The sequence below is a fragment of the Thermoascus crustaceus genome (genome assembly GCF_041956765.1).
Source record: "Thermoascus crustaceus strain CBS 181.67 unplaced genomic scaffold VTN00scaffold_1, whole genome shotgun sequence".
In the NCBI taxonomy this organism is placed as follows: Eukaryota; Fungi; Ascomycota; class Eurotiomycetes; order Eurotiales; family Thermoascaceae; genus Thermoascus; species Thermoascus crustaceus.
Genome location: NW_027192527.1, coordinates 3,791,965 through 3,810,765, shown reverse-complemented (window position 1 = coordinate 3,810,765; position 18,801 = coordinate 3,791,965). Strand labels below are relative to the sequence as shown.

General features: G+C 51.0%; 8 protein-coding genes across 8 annotated transcripts; 5 read left to right on the top strand and 3 right to left on the bottom strand.

Annotated features, from left to right (window-relative positions):
• Positions 1–502: 502 nt before the first annotated feature.
• VTN00DRAFT_1344 (uncharacterized protein) lies at positions 503–1,929 on the bottom strand (the record flags this gene model as incomplete). Its single annotated transcript, XM_069427441.1, has 2 exons — positions 503–1,607; positions 1,715–1,929. The coding sequence occupies 2 exons, from the start codon at positions 1,927–1,929 to the stop codon at positions 503–505; spliced, it is 1,320 nt and encodes a 439-aa protein (XP_069292046.1).
• Positions 1,930–4,959: 3,030 nt separating this feature from the next.
• On the top strand, positions 4,960–6,877 carry VTN00DRAFT_1343 (uncharacterized protein; the record flags this gene model as incomplete). Its single annotated transcript, XM_069427440.1, has 2 exons — positions 4,960–5,892; positions 5,942–6,877. 2 exons carry the CDS (start codon positions 4,960–4,962, stop codon positions 6,875–6,877), a joined length of 1,869 nt encoding a protein of 622 aa, XP_069292045.1.
• Positions 6,878–7,724: 847 nt separating this feature from the next.
• Positions 7,725–9,107, top strand: VTN00DRAFT_1342 (uncharacterized protein; the record flags this gene model as incomplete). Its single annotated transcript, XM_069427439.1, has 1 exon — positions 7,725–9,107. The coding sequence occupies one exon, from the start codon at positions 7,725–7,727 to the stop codon at positions 9,105–9,107; it is 1,383 nt and encodes a 460-aa protein (XP_069292044.1).
• A 1,031-nt stretch (positions 9,108–10,138) lies between these two features.
• On the top strand, positions 10,139–10,947 carry VTN00DRAFT_1341 (uncharacterized protein; the record flags this gene model as incomplete). Its single annotated transcript, XM_069427438.1, has 2 exons — positions 10,139–10,291; positions 10,519–10,947. 2 exons carry the CDS (start codon positions 10,139–10,141, stop codon positions 10,945–10,947), a joined length of 582 nt encoding a protein of 193 aa, XP_069292043.1.
• Positions 10,948–12,346: 1,399 nt separating this feature from the next.
• Positions 12,347–13,301, bottom strand: VTN00DRAFT_1340 (uncharacterized protein; the record flags this gene model as incomplete). Its single annotated transcript, XM_069427437.1, has 3 exons — positions 12,347–12,589; positions 12,645–12,890; positions 12,954–13,301. The coding sequence occupies 3 exons, from the start codon at positions 13,299–13,301 to the stop codon at positions 12,347–12,349; spliced, it is 837 nt and encodes a 278-aa protein (XP_069292042.1).
• A 1,831-nt stretch (positions 13,302–15,132) lies between these two features.
• Positions 15,133–15,987, top strand: VTN00DRAFT_1339 (uncharacterized protein; the record flags this gene model as incomplete). Its single annotated transcript, XM_069427435.1, has 1 exon — positions 15,133–15,987. One exon carries the CDS (start codon positions 15,133–15,135, stop codon positions 15,985–15,987), a length of 855 nt encoding a protein of 284 aa, XP_069292041.1.
• A 287-nt stretch (positions 15,988–16,274) lies between these two features.
• VTN00DRAFT_1338 (uncharacterized protein) lies at positions 16,275–16,757 on the bottom strand (the record flags this gene model as incomplete). The annotated part of the gene is made up of 2 exons (XM_069427434.1): positions 16,275–16,603; positions 16,688–16,757. The coding sequence occupies 2 exons, from the start codon at positions 16,755–16,757 to the stop codon at positions 16,275–16,277; spliced, it is 399 nt and encodes a 132-aa protein (XP_069292040.1).
• Positions 16,758–17,347: 590 nt separating this feature from the next.
• Positions 17,348–18,546, top strand: VTN00DRAFT_1337 (uncharacterized protein; the record flags this gene model as incomplete). The annotated part of the gene is made up of 3 exons (XM_069427433.1): positions 17,348–17,612; positions 17,679–17,942; positions 18,002–18,546. 3 exons carry the CDS (start codon positions 17,348–17,350, stop codon positions 18,544–18,546), a joined length of 1,074 nt encoding a protein of 357 aa, XP_069292039.1.
• Between the last annotated feature and the right edge of the window lie 255 nt (positions 18,547–18,801).

The window sequence follows — 18,801 nt, the reverse complement described above, 5'->3', positions numbered from 1 at the left end:
AGAGTCGGTATTTGGGGACGTTGGAACAGGGGGATTCTTCCTCTTCGAAGAAGTGAATATATTCTAGTTAATTTTTAGTGTCTGTCTGCCTGTCTTCTAAAGTTCCAATAATTGCATCTCTTTTCTATTCTAGTTAATAATATCCATGCATTATCTATAGATCCATCAATCCATTCATTCATCCATCCATTTCTCTTTAGTATTACCATGAAAAGGTTCATTCAGACTGCGAGAACAACGTCCCGTACGTAAGCGAACATTTCCCGCGGCTTATCTGTGACAACGGAGTGGCCCGCTCCCCGGAAAAAGTGGTACGTCACGCCGCGTTCTGAGATCCAAGTGCCTGCTTCTTTTCCAGGTCCTTCTGCTACATCACCCGTCTCTTCTGGACAAGCCTCCTCCTGCTGAGAGCGGAGGGATCTGGACCTGGAAACAGGGGCAGGGTCGTCACGGAAGAATACGGCGGTTGGTTTCTGTGAAAACCCCTGTGCTCCGTTCCAGGTCATGTTTTGCAGAGTTCGACGCCAAAGTGGTTGATCAGCATGTCGTATTCGCCTTGGTAGAAGTGGAGGGAGACGTTGGCGCCCGTGTTCGAGGTTAGGGTTGGGAGTATGTCGCAAGCGGGCGGGATAGGCTCGGATGGGGAGGAGAGGAGAGTGGAGAGGATATTGGAGTTGCAGGGGCTGAATGCCCTGGCCTTGCTGTTGCTGCCGGGAGGGAGGATATTAAGCGCGGCTGGCACATCTGCGCGACTGAAGTACGCGGCGAGCAGTGCGTCTTTGCCGATTGTTCCGCAGTCATGCTTGATGTTATACATGTCGAAGCATGCTTTGCCATTGCCGGAGTCGGAAGCAGTCTGCATGTAGTCCATAGCGGTGGAGAAGGTCGCACATGGTCCGTAGCAGCTGGAGTTCAGGATCGAGAACTTCACTTGCTCCGGCGTAACGGGGTGGATGTCGCACGTCCCATCGAGGATCGGGTCGAGGTCACGGCGCTCAACGCTTCGACGGTTGATATCTTCCGGATTACCGGGGATACTGATCAGCCCCTTCGGTGGGGAGGTATTCGCCTGCTTCATGACTTCGTCAAAGCCACAGATGGCGTCCGCTTCGGAGAACGCGGTCACTATATGGTCAAGGATTCCAAACATCGAGCTCTGAGACTTGAGATAGCTCCCCATCGCCACGGAGGACATAGCTGCACTGTTCCCAAACGTGCCGTCCCCCAGGGATATGGATTTCAGATTTATCGGGAGCGAATCATGATTTTCGATGATCTTAGAGGCAAAGTAGGGGATGTAGATCCCGGAATAGGACTCTCCCATCATATGGGTCCGATTCCTGAGCAGCTGAGGGAAGACCTTGCAGAATGATCCAAGCCATGCATAGAAATCAGACGTCACACGAGCGTTGTTCTTCGCCGGGTAGGGTTCACTCGCAGTCGAGAAGCCAGTTCCAACTGGTTGGTCAATGTAAAGGACGTGGCCCAGCTTCGTCCAGGAGTAAGGGTTCGCGGTCAGAGTCGTCGTCTCTCGACGAAGGAAATGGGGCCGTTGGCCTCCGCCATTCCGATCAAGGACGAGCAGCCGGGGCCTCCGTTGAACCACACTATGAGTGCATCGTGAGCCCGTCTGAGATATAATGGTCTTGTAGTTCAATATGGAGAGTTCTTACTGATAAGATTGTCATCGTATGCAGGTTCCTCCGCCTCGAACAACCAGAAGAATAGGGAGTTCCCAACGAGCGTTCCTGGAACGGGGAGCTGGCCAGCCCAGCTACGAGGCAAGGAAGGACCATCAGGAAGCGAATGGACTTCAAAGCTTGATGCGTTGAATACTGCATTAAGGGGATTCGTAACAAGCGTGGGCACAGCCCAAGCAAGAGACACGAGGGTGAAGAGGGTGCTGAAATTCATGACTTCCGGTCTCATTGTATCTGAAACCTCTCAAGTAAAGAACTGGAAGCAGAATACAAAAAAGATCCAATAATGAGAAGTAGAGAAACTAGTATATAAAGAGATTAGGATCTATCGATCTATGAAACAGATACAAAGAGGCATATCGCCAACCAACGAGGCCGGCGACCCATCGAACGCCAATCGTTGTTCATAAATAAAGCCATAATAGAACCCATGGCGAGTGAAGAAAGGTTTATTTCCAGAATAGGCATCGGAATAAAGACAGTCAACAGGTTCTTTAAGACGCTGTTGTGGGAATTGAATGTCCATCGCCGGATGTTGGCATCAATGAACATGGCTTATTGAGATGAAAGAGCGGAGGGGCTAGACGTCGAGACTGCTGACTAACATGGCGGTTGAGACCCTTACACCAAGCCATGCCTTGCCCTGTGCACATCACAATGCTTGATCACCGTTTCGAAGCCGAAGACATGGAGAGAACGTCGCAGATTTGTCCGATCCCAACGGGGCCTGGGGTATGGCCTCCCCGGATGAGATACCGCGGACCACATGGGGCCTCTCATAACGGGGCGGCAGAGAACGGGGCGGCAGAGCCCTAAGCCCTAAAACCTAAGCCCTAGCACTGCTAGGGCGCGGTGGTCCCGGCGTCACGGGTTCGCTAGGCCAGGAGTCCGAGTCCGATCGTCTTCCTTGCTTCAAGCCTTCAAACCCCACCGCCTCTTCGCTAAAATAGCTGTCGAATTCCTCGCCGGATAAGCACCGCTTCGTCGAAGCTTCGCATTATCTCAGGTTTCGATGAGTCAGTTGATCCCGCCCTTACCGCCTGTTCAAAACCCAGCCACGGAGGTGACAGGTCGGGCCACTGGCTGCTGGCAAGGCGGCTTGACCGGACCGCTACACAGAGGAAAGTGAGGCGCCAAGCGAAGGCCGAGCTTTGGTCACCGCGACCCCTTTATTCGTCGTGACGATAGGTCTCAGCAGTGCTTCTGGCGCCGTTGGCGACGGCGAAAAGCATTGCGCCTTGCCATTAATCTTGCTTGTCGATCTTTCAGCCCCCTGAGGGCCGCGTGTTTTCAATGGGGCATTGGAGAGCCACCCATCGGTCCCGTGAGCCCTGAGTCTCTTCGGATCCGTGGGTGCAGAAACAGGGCTTTCTGTTCAGTGTCTGTATGATGGTGGCTTCCAAGGGTGTCCTGTTTACCTACCTTCTAGGCGGAGTGGAGATCTCCCTCGTCTTGCCAAGCTTCACATACCGGATCATATGGCACATAACAGGGGACGCAGTGCTGCCGCAACGCCGCGCTCTCAGGACCCCATGGTCGTAGTGCAGGATTCCGCGGCGGACATTTGGCCTCACTAAATCTCGGTGGAGTTCGACCCACAGTCCCCATTACGGTTCTCCCGTCGGGCTGGATAGTAGTAGCTCCGTGCTACCATGCCACATTATTGGAACATTGACAGCAGGGCCGAAGGCGGATTTGCGGAGGCCGTTCTCGTTCAGAATCGGTACTCTCATCCCGACGTGGCCAGCATCAGTGCAGGGTTCTGCTGCAGCAAACCGTGAGACTTTTGGCAGAGTAACGAGGGATCATCAACAGGCGAGGAGCATTGGGATGTGGGTTCCAAGGTGGAAGCTCGATCACTTTATGAGGTACTCGCGCCTGGAGCCTCGAGCTTGTATAGCTCCTCCTAAGCGCCAGATGCTCTGCTGTCTCCTCCCCCATGCCCAGCCATAGCCGCGATTTACAGAGTAGTCTGATAGTGCTGAGCAGTCTGGGCTTGGCCAGCCCCAGCAATGTGACAATGGCGGGGCGGAAGGCTGCATCAACAAGCATCGCAAACTCCATATTCGACGAAACCGACTGACCTTCAACCTCTCAGAATGCCGAGCGTGTTCTGTCCACTCTTCCCGGGTAGCAGCGTCCTCGCAAACCTCCTTGGAGACCTATCCGGCCACCCCCATTGTGAGGAATGTTGATGACAGCTTTTTTAGTGTTGCACTTCCTCCACGCCGCATTAATGTGCAATTTGCTGCGGCGTCCCTCGGCTCACGGTATGAACGATCTCGGCGCGTGGCCGTGTACGGAGTAACGGCTTTCCCCAGATACCCCTGCTTTCCCACCGAACGTTCCTGTCATCGGATATGAAATAATAATAAAATACGCAGTTAAGCCAGGCCCACAACGTCACTCAGCGTTGTGGCTCGTGCAGGTGGCCTCCCTGGCTGGACCTTGACAGGTTTAGCTGGCAAGGTCGTCAGCAATGCCAGAAGCAGAAACGCTGTCCTCGCATAATTGTAAGCTGCAAGCGATCAATCCGAGATCTACAGCCTCACTTTTTTGGGACACCTCAGCGGTGCCAGGAAAAAAGGATTGGCATTAGAGTGGCGCATTCGCTAGTTAAGCTGTTCTCAGCGCAGCAGGTCAGGTCGTTTCTTCCTCTGTCTTTCCAATACCTTTTCCTCTCTGGTAATCTTTTTTCCCTTTTACCCCCAGACCGTCCTGTTGAAAATGCCTGCTCCCTTTTTGCAATTGGTCTCAGAGCGAATGACACCTTGCCGGTCTCACCAACAACCCGACTGCGCCGATCTGTTGGGCTAAGCTGCCTGTTTTATCTCTGAACACATCGGGACCTGTTGCTTGTTTGTCGTTTTGCCTCCTGCTTTCCTGGATAGCTAGTGCGTGCCCTCCTCGTTCTCTACTGCCGGGCTGCTCGCCACGTTGTCGCATGCCGGCAACCCCTTAGGTCAGGATTGCTCGGACCTCAGACCGTTACTCAATCTAGCATTCGTTTGTCTCTATCATTTGCCATTACTCGACTATCTTTCGCCTGCGACAGGCAAATTTTACAAACAATTTTCGAAGTATCGTTTGCGACCGACCAGGCGGTGTATCGGAATATGTCACCTGCTTAATAGCAAAGACCTTCACCTGTCGCCCACCATTATACAACTCCCGCGAAATAGCAACAACAACCTCTGCAGCTCTTACAAAAACGTCATTGTCGGTCTAGCGTCATCTGCCTAAGGCTCATCTCAGGTCGATGGAGATGGACCTCCAAAAGACGAAGGAAGCGAGAAGGGATACGCCTAGCAAGCAGGAGGAAAGCTCCGAATATCGCCTTGAGACTTATGGGGGGAATGGTAACTCCAAAAACTTTCCAAAAAATGACACTCTTGATCGCCCGCATGAATCACACAACGACGAGCTTTCCACAGAGGTGAACGAAGGATGCCAGACAACAACGGTCTCTCATGACAACGGGTCATATCATCCTTCTCCATGCTCTTCAAGCCCACAGAGCGAGGCCCACGCGCGGCGACAGGAAGCGGTGATCGTTCCTGATGGCTTGGGGTTGAATAGAAGGAGTCTCAACCTGCTTCGCTTTGCAAAGCAACAACCTCCGGTAACTAAACGCACCCTCAGTGAGCTCGACCTTCCCCGCATCATGACCAATATCAACCTCCGAATGGATGCGAATTTCGATCGCGATCTTCATTTCAAGCCAGACCTAGATGGGGAAAAGGGCAGGAAGAAGAGAAAAGAAGCGGCTGAGTATTGGGAAGCTATGGCGATAGAAATATGGATCTATGCGTTCTGCGCGTCCAAGAACCTGGATATTTCTCAAGAGCAGAATCGAAATTGTGGTCAAATGGCCTTTGCACCTCGGCTGCCTGAAATGTTCGAGACGCTGCAGGACGTCTTGAAGACTCTTGTTCCGGAGCGCGATCATCCAAGCGTCACACAGAATCTAGATGTTTCTCTGCTGATGCAACAAATCCGGAAAGGAGTTCTCGATTTGGTTGGTCTCTCTACTTGGCTCGCTGGGCTTCTGAAAACACATTGTGCTCCCATGAGGGATGAGTGGGCAGATCAGATGGTTGAACAGATTAGTTCGGGGTTCCATGCTCAGGATGTGGGGAAGATTGTTGAGGGGCTGCAGATGCTTTTCGGGATCCTTGAGGCTATGAAGCTGGTGGGTGAGCTATGTCACTGAAAAATGAGTACCGCACTGACAGAAGTAGGATGTTGCAAATCATCAAATACGCGCATTCCGAGTCCTCTTAATTGAGGACACTGTTCCTTTTCTACAACAATACTTCCTCAAGAGAATGAATGATCCAGGAGTCGAAACCTCCAGGAATTGGTACTTGGGTTTACGAAGAGAGGCGCTACTCCAACTACCTAAGGATTCGGAAGTCGACAGTTTCTGGCCCCTTGAGATAATGTTCCGCGGTCTTTTCGGCTTACTCCTACAGTTTGACAATCCAGTTCATTTCCCAGGAACGTTTTGCGTCGGCGACAGTGGGCGGCGGTTGTGGCAAATGAGGTTCGAGCTTCAAAATATGATCAACCTCGATATCTGCTGGTGCATCTTCGAAACCTATCTTCGCAAGCAGAATAGGTATCTCTCGTTACCAGCGGTCACTTATTCCAATTTCCGGTCTCGCATATTGTCGCTATTAGAAGAAAACGAGGATTGTTATGACTCTCGTTGGCTGAAAACCAGAAGCAGTGTGAGCCTGGAGATCGCCAGATTCGCATGCGCTGCTTGCCGTGGTGATGACGCAGTCTCTGACGATGTCCTCTCCGATATTGAAAGGCAATTGGGGTCGTGTTTATCCAACGAGTCTCGCCCGTTTCACTACTTCCAAGAGCCTCTTCTGGAGAAACTTGAGAATACGACCTTTGCATACGCAAAGAAATACCTATATATGTCACCACTCGCGATCTGCGAGTCGCAGCTGCCCCGTCAATTTGGTTACGAACCGCCAATATCGCAACGCCATATTGAGTTGGAGGGTATTGCGATGCGGCTTGCTCATATTGGCGTGTTGCACTGGAGAGTCTGGGCACCAATTCTTTACCTGCGCGACGAAATCTCAGGGGCAGCAGCGATGGACCAGAATCCCGACACGACCGACTCCGAGATGGAGATGGCAGCTCGTTTATCATCTTGATGACATGAGATTACCTACGAACGGAACGTTACCTATCAACTTACGGTATCGCTTTCTAGATTGCCTTCTTCCCCTTATCCCGCATATCTCTTGACTGTATTTCTTTTTCTTGATGCAAAAGCTTTTTAATTTATGTTCTGACATGCAGTTTAGCGTCTTGTATAGCTAATGGTTGTTGGCGTCCAGGCGAGGGAGGCATTGCTTGCCAAAATGGCCTGGCGGCAGTCATTGTTCAGTTGGTTTTTTTTTCGGAAAGATTCTAGCGAAACGCATACGCATCACTCCATTCTTTTAATTAATGCATTGCTGTACTGTACATAAAAGTCATAATGTTAGGTCATACTATACGCATCGTCAACGTTCAGAAGTAGCTCTTGTACATCACGTGATTCATAGCAAAGTCATATTCGGAGATATCTGAGAACTTCAATTTCGGGCATCAAGATACTACCGAATAGCAACACGTTTGGTGCGATCATTCGCATCAAACCTCATATACATCTCGTTGCATACATATTGTGAATTTCGAATTGTTCCATGTGATCTTGATTCCCCTGTATTATTAGGTATCCTTCTAATTGAATCGCCTCCCCTTGCAATCTTTTCCCCATTCTTTCAACTAGACTCATCCAGTCCCTTGGTGCTATCGTTTAAACCCGCCCACGCAACTACCGATATATTATCCAAGCACTTAAGCATATGACATTGCATTACCACAATGATTCTCGCATGATTTTTGTCCTTCTTCCTTTTTCGTTCATTCAATCCAACATTCAGCCCCGTCGGGAGCTCTTGAACGGGGAAACCCTACCTAGCTACCTTAGGCAGGGCTAGGTAGCCAGCAACTATGCGCCTCACATCAACTCTCGCATCAGCCGCAACTGGCACATTCCCATGGCTCTCCTCACTGAAAAGCGCCCAGCTCGAGAGCATCGCACAGGCGACGGGCATCCAGCTGTCAGGGCCAAAGGCAGTCCTTGTACGGCGGTTGCAAAGGGAGCTGCAGCAGTATGAATACCCACCACAGTCTGGGACAAGACAGGAAGAAGATGATGGCTCAAAAGCAGCGCAGGGGATGCAGGATACTAAGGGCGAAAAAGAAAGGAAGGAGTTGAGCATCCTGAGCATCGATATGGGGATTCAGAATCTTGCTTTTGCCCATCTGCTTGTTCGGGCAGGAAGAAGAAGCAATGACCGTCAATTGGATTCCGGGCCGGTGCCGACGCTCAACGCGTGGCATCGTCTTGCTGTCTCTGCGTTTCCCAATTCCGTGGAGTCTTTGTCTTCTACTGAGTTGACTCCGTCGTCGTCGATATTTGCCACCACACTGGCAGCATCTCAGCAAAAGAAGTCATCTAAATCAAAATCAAAACCAAAAGTCAAAGATGAGAAGACAATCGATGATCAAAACGAAGGAAAAGAAGACCCCGAAGAAGCACTCTTCATCCAAGAATCCAACAACACCACCTTCTCCCCCGCCCTCTACGCCTCCCACGCCTACACACTCATCACCTCCCTCATTACGACATACAACCCCACCCACATCCTGATCGAGCGGCAACGGTTCCGCTCCGGCGGTGGTGCCGTGGTGCAGGAGTGGACGCTCCGCGTGGGAGTGTTCGAGGGCATGCTTTACGCTGTTTTACACACGTTAGCACGAGAAAGAGCCCGTCAGGGCCAGGATGGTCGTGTCCCGCAGATCGTCGTGCAGAGTATCGAGCCGCAGCGTGTCGCGAGGTACTGGATGAAGATGATGCCGGAGGTTGTTAGTGAGAGCCTGAAAAAGACGCAGAAGAGCGCAAAGAACAAGAAGGAAAAGAAGAAGAATAGGTTGAATTCGACGGAGACGAAGAAGGCTAAGATCGACGTCGTTGGGAATTGGTTGTCGGCCTCTAAGAAAGAGGCAGCAGCAGCAGCAGCGAATGAGGAGTCATCATCGAAGGCAGTGAAGGTGGATATCGGATCAGACGCTGCGATGAGGGAGGTTGTAAATGCGTATCTGCGGAAGTGGGAAGGGAAGAGCAATAAGAATAAGACGAAGGACAAGAAGAAGAATTCTAGCACCGAATCGGAGGAAGCCACCGCTGTGGATATCGGTAAAGTGGATGATCTCGCGGACTGTCTCCTCCAGGGCGTCACCTGGCTGGATTGGCAGGTCATGCGGGGGAAGATCGCGAGGGAGGGACTTGATGCTGTCCTGCAGCTTCAAGCAGTGGATGATGAACGGTAAGGTGATAGAAGAGGAAAAGTCATAAGATAACCACAGTCGGTCTTACAATTTCCTGTTGGGATAATTGTACAATATATATATATATATATATATATCATATAACTTAGAAGGATCGGAGTTTGCAATCTGATCTGGGTCGGATAAGATTCAATTGCTCTTTTTTTTCCTGTATTAATAACTTTCAATACATACATATGCCTAGCGTATATATATACCATTATTTTTCTTCTTGTCACCTCCAAAATAATTGTTAAACTTTTATAAAAAGATAGCACTACCAGTTCAGTTCATCCAAGTTTGCTATTATACTTCAACAATAATACTATACTACATAGATTGCCCTACACAAAGCCAATAAACAACGAAGCATAATGGTTCGAAAACAAATATATGGACAGGGAAAAAGAATCATTACATCAGTGGACGTCAATCACGTGCTGTGCAGACCTGGTGTTTCTACATAGGTCGACATCTCACGGACTTATGGTGCCTAGCGCATGCTGGTGTGTTGAACCAGAGACAGATGAGAATAAAACATATGTACTTACAAAACAGTTTGGTCTGGAGGGAAAAGAGAAGATCTTCGGGCGGGCTCCCTACAATCAAACTCACAACTCTGAAATAATGACCTCACCAACGCCGGGAGCCAACCCTCCAACAAAAAACGGGGCAATCAGAGTCCCGACAGGTCCACTGAGAGCTGGACGAATATCGAGTCTACAAGAGGAGCTGGGAGAAAGACCATGTTGCTACAGTACGGGAGTGAGTGTTGGATCTGTGGTGCCAAGCACTAGGCTGTCCATGTCCTCCCTGAAGATGACAAAGGAGTAAGTACCTAAGTTTCATTTATTTCGATTCACTTCAACCCAGCTGAGCACCTACCTACCTACCTACCTCCCTTCCTGTTATTGAAAGTCGAGAGAATCAGCTCCAGCTAGCTAACAGTTAACTTCCCCCCGCTAACCCTAAATTCTAAAGCGCAAAACGTTCGAGAATCTAGGCCTGCTCAATTCCGCATATCAAGCCACACCATGAATTGCGTCCTCCTATGCTCTCTCTGCCAGGCAGCCTTCGACGATCTCTTCAACCCCAGCGTCGTCTTTTTCCCGCAGTATCTGGACTACTTCATTGAGCATGAACGCATCGATCGTCAGAGATTGCTGCAGGGCGGCAGCCCTCGCGAAGTCCCACGGCTGAAATATATTTGAAGCATAGCATGTACAGGCGAGGCAAGCATAACAACAACGATAATAATAACATTCCATCGGAGGAGGAAGAGGAGTAAGGGACACAACCACAGGGGGGCCCATATAGTCGCTACTTACTCCTCGACTACCTCCGGGATAATATCGACTTTGAGCCCGTTAGAAGCTGGCACGGTGCGCCTCTTGCTTTCCTCCGGCGGGCTTAGGCAGCCATTGGGACCATCAACGATGCTGCGATCCCGCGTGAGACTCGTCAGAAGCTATTGGAGCTGCTCGAGCTATATAGGGAGCCAATTCGGCCGGAGACTGAGACTCATGATGATGGCAAGGGCAAGGATCGTGCTCCTCCTGGCGGGGGCGCTGGAAAGGGCGACGGCGATGACGATGGCGAGGATGGAGGCGAAGGCCGGACTGAGCAAAGAAAAAAGCGAAAGGATAAAGAACCAGCCGAATCATCAGCCAAAAAGAAGCCCCGCCGCTCCGAGGGAATCAACAAGCCAGTAGTGAAGGCCGCGGAACATAGTGAGGGAAACATTCTGCTGATGAGAAGGTGGAAGACTGGCTGGATAACATCGATCTATTCAATCAGATCCTTTTCGACTGTTCAGTCTGTTCAGGGACAGGAAGTGTGTTAGCAGAGATGGACAAGGTCACTCAGGAGGGAAAAATCATAATCATGAACAAGGGGTTGGAACATTATGCGTCTTAAGTTACGAATTGAGATGGATATCCCTTAAATCGGTCCCTAAGTTCAGTTGGAGAGCTGGTCCGAAAAAAAGAGGCACAAGGAACATCCATTGATTGAAGCAAATTGCTAGATTGAACAGATACCAGATCTCCTCGATACTGAAGTTATCTACCTACCCGACTACTATATAGGTGTAGACGTTGACCCACCTATACATGGCTTCCAATGAAACCACAGAAATATGTTTCAAAACAAATATGTGGATATGACAGGCATCAACCACGCGCACCTGAAAAAGCTCCCGCGCGCGGACCCAATTTTTTTATATTGGCTCAATGTTAGACGGTCTCATGGTGCCCAGTTGCGGTGTGTTGAACCAGAAATGGATGTGGACCGACCACCCGTGGAACGGAAGATCCAGATTCACAAAACGGTATGGTCTCAAAAGGAAAGAGGTCCAGAGGGCAGCCCAACACAGGTTATTTAAATATTATGGACGATCTGGGGTCTGGATAGATGACATCTGACAGAAAACGGAAAGAGATGCCCAGATCGCAGTGTGGGATGGCAGGAATACCTGAAAACACGGGAACGGTCGTCGAGGTTGGAAGGTGGAACCATAAATATATGTACACACACGGAGTAATTCCCCGCTCCAACTCCACGTGCGGTTTCAGGAATCCGCTCAATGTTTGCTGGGGGAATATGCTAACAGGGAGAAAGCAAGAAAGGCACACGACCGCAGGAGATTGTTGCTAAGATACGTAGTAACTGCTTCGTCGGAATAAACCAGGGTGATGTCATCGTAAGAGATTTCTATGCAGATAGCCATGCCTATACTTGTCACTGACATACACAGAAAAGAAATAATTGTACAGGAGGATAGATAAATATATTCAAGATCGCTTCTCTTGTCTCCGAGATTGGCCTCCACACATATACAAAAAGATATCTGCGAGAGCAACCTGGAATTTTTCATCTTCATGTACTTGGACATTGACAGGAAGATAAAAAAGGAATTGAAGAAGCCCTTGTTGATAAAAACATAAAAGGAATCCGAAGATCCCATAGAATAAAAAAAAAAAAAGAAAAAGTGTAGGGTACCGCATCGAAGATCATAGACAGAAGCTAGAAGAAAGATCCAATCCATGGGCCGTGCGTTCCCTCTAAAAGAACTGAAAAATGTATATGGAAAAGAGCCATTGTGCCTTCTTTATTGTTCTCCAATGGTACGTACAAATCCCAGCGCGCCTTGCGCGAATGAAAGATATCCAATATCTCTCAGTCCACGATAAGTCGCCACCGGCGACTCAACTCAAGCAGGAACGACGCAAATTTCCCTCCATTTACAGACGGGCGTAGCCGGAGGGGAATGGGTACTTGCTGGTCAAGAAGCCAGAGGGCTTGTGCAGCTTAGGGAGCGTGCCGTTGCTAAATGGTGGTGGGACAACAGTTGGGACAGCTGGGAGGGTGGGAACCACGGAAGGAGTGGTGAAGGCTGGAACCTCCTCGTTGACTTCAGGGGTAGTGACCGCGGGCGGGTCGACAATAGCGTTCGTTGGGTCATTGACAGGGGTAGGGATGGCAGTCTATGCAAGTACTGTCAGCTATATATAATTTGAAATAGAGGATTTGAGTACATACCACCGTGACGACCTCCTTCTCGGTAACAGTGACAGTAGCTTGAGCGCAGACGTCGAGACCATTGCCCTGGCTGTGACCGAACTGGCTGTTTCCGGGTTGACCGTTGGCAGACTCGTCGTTGGCAGCGCCACTGGCGACAGGGTAGACAGTGATGTATTTGGTGGTAGTGGAAGTGGAGGAGAGAGTCGTAGTGGACTCATCCTCAGGCTCACTCACTGCCTTCTCGTTGACTTCAGGCTCAGGAGTCTATATACTAGTATCAGTATTATTGAACGCTATGATGGAGCGCAGCATAATTATACCACATACCTCGACAACGTAGTGAGTCTGAGTAGCAGTACGGTGAATAGTGGTGGTAACGACCGTGGTGGAAGTGCCAGCTCCAAGAGTGTAGGTGAGAGTGAGATCCTCAGTCTTCGGGTCTTGCTCTGGGACTGGAACGGCACCGGCCAGACCTGTGCCCAGCGCAACAGGCGGGGTGGTAATGGACTCCGAGGCCTTCTCAAGCGGAGTAGGGATCACAAGGATAGAAGAGGTAATGACATTCGTGCTGTTGCCGTATCTTCTGGCCTGGTGGAGGTGGAGAGGGTGAACCGCTTCACCAACAGCGGCCAGCGAAGCCACGAGGGCAACGGAGATCTTGCTAGGGAAGTGCATGTTGGAAAATAGCAAGCAGCCAATGCCTCTGGAATCGATGTACTTGAAAGAGACGTTTCGAGACTCGTCGGCGCCGTTTAAATGAACGTGAGTGCGAAATCTATTCGCGTAAAGGAACGACCGGTGGTGAGAAAAGAATGGAACGGCTCTCTGGCACAGAGAACAGGGGAACAAGAAGGACAGACTGGCAGCCTTAAGAAGGAAGAAGGACAAGGGGAGCAGAAGGAAATAAGGTCAGGGACGGGAGCCGAGAGAGTCCAGGCACACTGCGCCGTGGGTGTCCCGATACGGGGTGGAGCAGCTCACTAAGCTCGATCCTGCTAGGCCCGGTGAAATTAGGGAGTGTTTAATTTTTTCAGCGTGCTGGTATGATTCGCTAGTCGTTTGCCGCCAGACATCTCCTACGGCCTTAGCCGTAGGGTTTTTCACATTTTATGCCGGGGCCCCTGTCGGGATCTCCTTCAAGGCCGCGCAGCCTACGAGACGGAGAACGGAAGATGCCATTCTCTGGAGGTGCGGTCAGAAACATCGACGTCTGATGGAGCGTGGAGAGGTCCTGAAAACAACATGATTTCTCCGAAACATCAATAATTTAACTATCCGAAGAGGGCGCATGTCAGGTTCAGGCAAGGTGGCATACACAAACACAGCGGAAGAGGCGTGGCCCTGGAGCAATCTTATCTAACGTTCCACGAGTCGGTGTCAGGGAGTGGCGCCCTCGCACCGGCCGGCTATTGGTCATTTTAAAAGGGGTTTGCATAATCCAAATGCTACGTCTGCAACGTTCCTGGCAGTTTGCGCAAATAGATCTGGGAGGATTATAAACACACAAACAGTGACCAGAGTGTGCCAAAGACTCATCACCGGAATGTGACAGATGTTCGTCTCGATTATTTGACCTCTGGATGACGGCTGTTCAGAGGCCGCATCTCGCTTACGGCTCAAGATTTTGCCCAAACTGCTAGCAGCATTAATTTAGAATAATCTTCCAGAATGGCGCAAACAGAAGGATCTGGACACATATGGATCCTGAATTATCTGGTCCGTTCTGCAGCACGGCCAACGGCGTCGTCTTGTTTCTGCGCGACCCCACAGAACCGGCTGATTCTCGAGTCGTTTTCGCTTTTTGCCCCGTTAAGGTATTTCGAACCTCTGCGGGAGACCAGCGTTTCACATAAGCAGCTGGGGCTGCTCTAAGCCAACAACCTTTTTCCGACGCCTGTTGATGCCACTATATGTGCAAAATTATCATAGATAACGTCAGAATGACCTTGGAAGACGACGACATGTCTTTTCTGATGTGCTTGCAGTTATTCAACTAGTGCTGGATGACAACCCCGCCGCGGGGTCGATCATCGATGCTGATTAACATTGATTAACATGTGGAGCGATCTTAGAGTGTGCAGATCGCTTGTCATGACTCAAAGGCGGTGTGCGGAGCAGCTGGCAGTATTCTGGATGCAACAGTTTGAGGAGGTGCACGGATTTGTTTCGAAGCACAGAGCCTGACATTGAGGATGATTGAAAAATAGGGGTCCAAGGGATATGGAGCGTGGCTAGCAAGACCCGTGGGAAAGGGTGCGGCTGCTGCGAGGCTGAAGCAGGTGAAGCCACCTTTTCCGGGCGGTCGGGGCTGGTGCGGCCACTGCGGCATCACGTTGCCGCCCGGCTGCATCGTCCTTTTTCCGCTTTGACCAAGTCCCCCGCAAGGATAATAATGATGATCCCAAGCACGGTCAGGTCTAGAATCTCTTAACGGCCTCAACGGGAATCCCTAAGCTATCCCAGAGAGCTTCAAACATAATACAACCACTCCGCGGCTGACGCAAGTATGGCCACCAGCTCTCTCCAGAGCCTCCGTGTGCGTTACAGCGCGGCGCTCAAACAATTCGTCGCGTCCTCGAGCGCTTTCGAGATCCTTGGTACCGTACCCGTTGCTCCTCCGCCCACGACTCCCAAGGTTCTCTATGTCCTGGACTCATCTTTCAATCCTCCAACGCTCGCCCATCTGACGATTGCCAGTACCGCCCTTGCCGAAAACCCCGGCGCGTCATCGAGGCTGCTACTGCTCCTGGCCACCCAAAATGCGGACAAGCCATCCAAGCCCGCGCTGTTCGAGGACCGTCTTGTCATGATGGACCTGTTTGCTCGAGACCTCCGGTCTCGTCTGAGCTCTGCTGCTGGAAGTTCTTCCCTGGATGATGTGCCGCAGATTGACATAGGTGTCACGAAGAAGCCGTACTTCATTGACAAGGCGGCCGAGATAGAGTACGCTGGTACATATCCAAAGTCCATCGAGCAGGTACATCTCACGGGCTACGATACCCTGATACGGATCTTCAATCCCAAATACTACCCACCGGAACACACCCTGCAACCGCTGGAACCGTTCCTCACTCAGCATAGATTGAGAGTGACGATGCGCCCGGATGACGAGTGGGGTGGGCGGGAAGAGCAAGAGGCCTATCTTCGGAACATGGCTCAGGGCGCGTTGGAAAGCCTGGGAGGCAAGAGAGAATGGGCGCAGCGCATTCAACTTGTCGAAGGGGCGAAGAAAGGTGAGGAAGTGGTGAGCTCGACCAAGGCCAGACAGGCTGCCAAGTCTGCACCTGAGAAACTCGATTCACTGGTCCCTGGTAATGTCCGCGATTATATAATGTCCCAGGAGCTCTACAAAGAGGATTAACTGGAGTATTACACTCTTGCTGTACGCGAGTGTCTTGGGATCTTGGCCGTCGATTCCAACCAGTGCGCATGCTATGACCTGACGACCGGTTCGCAGTAAAGCAGACTGCACTTTGGCATTGATGGATGATAAAGCATCTTTTCATAACTTCGTGATATTTAGTCAGCATACATAAAGATGTCACCAATTATAGTGTACATAGTTTTTAGAGCAGAGACACCATGTCCGTATAGAGACCCAACTCCCGTCACCATAGATCGTAGCTTGCAAGCATCAGATCCGCTACCTTACTCTTCCTCCTCTTCCTCCCTCTTGCCAAGCGTATAAGCAAGCCCGCCGCCAACAATATTCACCAGGCAGAGACCCATTGTCGCACCCCGGATGATTCCCCGGGCTCCCCACTTCTTCATGAAGGGATGCTTCCGCCGACCCGCGAGGAGCAGGTACAGGCCCGACCACGCCGCACTGATACCGGCGCTGTCAACCGTGAAGCCTTGGAGGTTGGCGTAACTGGTGAAGAGCAGGACTGGGGGGAAGAGCATGGGGAGCGCCTGGAAGGGGCGTGCGTGTTGCGCGGTGATGAGCGTCGCAAGGAGGGTTGGTGGGAAGGAAGACTCTGTCGCGAATGTCAGCAATTTTGTAAAATAAATTTATAGTTATAGTAAATGTAAGAGAGAAGGGAGACTGTTAGGCTGCGCACCTCCCCATGCCCTAGCTTGCTGAACAAGCGACTTCTTCGTCTCTTCGGCCGTGGACTCTGAGCCTGTCATTGTGCCGGATGAACTGCTTCAAGGGTTGTAGCTGAAAGGAAAGAAATAATCAGAGAAAATGAATTTGATAATATGTTTCGCAGATTCTCTTATAACTCGCTTGTGGGAAACTCATTCACGAAAAAGCTCAGCTCGAACAGCTTTGATAGCTTGCTGAGGAAGCTCAAGCTGCGCAAGAACTTTTGGTACAGTACATCGATCGCAGAGCCCGGATCTGTCTGTGTACTGTGGTTCGCCGGCTGCGCATGGGCTAGCGTCAACACCGATCCCTCACCAAGACACCACGTTGGTCATTACCTTTCTCCAGATCTAGACTCAGCCAAGCCGAGTGCAAAATTAATTCACCCACCCCCATAATCCCCAAATCGACACCAGGGCAGGCCAAAACCGGGGTAAAAGAAGACAACTCGCGTGCTCTCGATCGACTGCTGCCGGTCCCATCGTCTCTCTTTACCTCCCCCCGTCGCGGGCTCGGGTCTCTCCCCCCCGCCGCGCCACCGTTAACCTCTCGCGACCCTAGGTGAAACTGACGAGAGTCCCATCGAATCCAGAGGCGGCTTGTCGGACAGATCCATCTACAATAGCCTACAATGTCATCTGCTACCGCGTCCGGAGCGGACACGGGCTCGGCGAGGTCGCGCAATCATAACCCGGGGAACCAAGACCGTAAATACACGCCCGAGCAGAAAGCCGCTGTGATAAGGGTACGGAAATGCTCACCGACGGCGTTCTATGAGATTCTGGCCCTGGAGAAGACGGCCTCCGATAGCGAGATCAAGAAGGCGTATCGGAAATTGAGTCTGTTGACACATCCGGATAAGAACGGGTGTGAGGGCGCAGATGAGGCGTTCAAGAGTATGTCTCCTTTTTCTGAAGCGGTCATTACGGATGGACTCTTTCGCTGACATTCCATCAACATAGTGGTTTCGCGGGCTTTCCAGGTGTTGTCGGATCCGGACAAGAAGGCCAAATACGATAAGTTCGGAGTCGACCCGGATAGCAGGTTCGCATCTGCAGGCGCTTCCAGCGCCTCCAGCCCCTTCAGCGGCTTCAGCGGTGGTTTCCCACGGTCACCTAATGCGTCAAGTGCTGGAGGCGCACACGTGTTTGAAGAGGAGATATCACCCGAGGAACTGTTCAACCGGTTCTTTAATGGCGGCTTGGGAGGCGGGTTTAGCCCGTTCGGTAAGTTGGCTACAGCTAGTGATATTGCGCCAGCGATATACTGATATGCTTTCTCCCAGGCGGCCCGCAGTTTGTCTTCAACATGGGAGGAGGTCCTGGGTTCCGTGTACATCAGTTCGGGGGCACGCGGCCTCGAAGAAGGCCACGGGAAGCCAATACACGGTCAGAACCCACGCCGTCTGGCTGGGCGACGTTGCAGCAGCTCCTTCCTCTTATCCTCCTGTTTGTCCTGCCTCTCATCTCTTCGTTGTTCTCTGGCGGCTCGTCTACACCTTCCGGCCCTACGTACCGTTTCGATGCCCCCGTCTCGCCCCATGTCATGCAGCGGACGACGCCGAAACTGAAGGTCAACTACTTCCTCAATCCTACAGATGTCGAGGACTACACTCCCAAAAAGTTCTACCAGCTTGACCAACGGGTAGAGGTGGACTATGTCACAAAGCTGCGGTACGAATGCGAGAGCGAGGTGCAGACCCGGGACCGGATGGTACATGAAGCGCAGGGCTGGTTCTTCCCGGACGTCGAGAAGATGAAGGAGGCACGTGCCATGGAGCTGAAGAGCTGCAAGCGCTTAGACGCGTTGAAGGGGAGGGCGAGCTCGTGAAGGGGTTTAATACTAATAACGTCCTGTACTCTTTTCTCTTTTTCTCTTATTTTTTTTCTCTTTCGATATAGATATCGATGTTGCACTAGGATTGGCGTACTGGGACTATGTCGAGATTATGATTCTTATGCCTCGATGAATGAGGTCGCTTGGTGTATACACTTTATTTATTTCTGAGTGACATGAGTTGAAGAAGTACTTTCAGTATATCACAGGTTCTGGTAGGCCTGTCGGGAGCTTCCAGCGGAGCGTCCC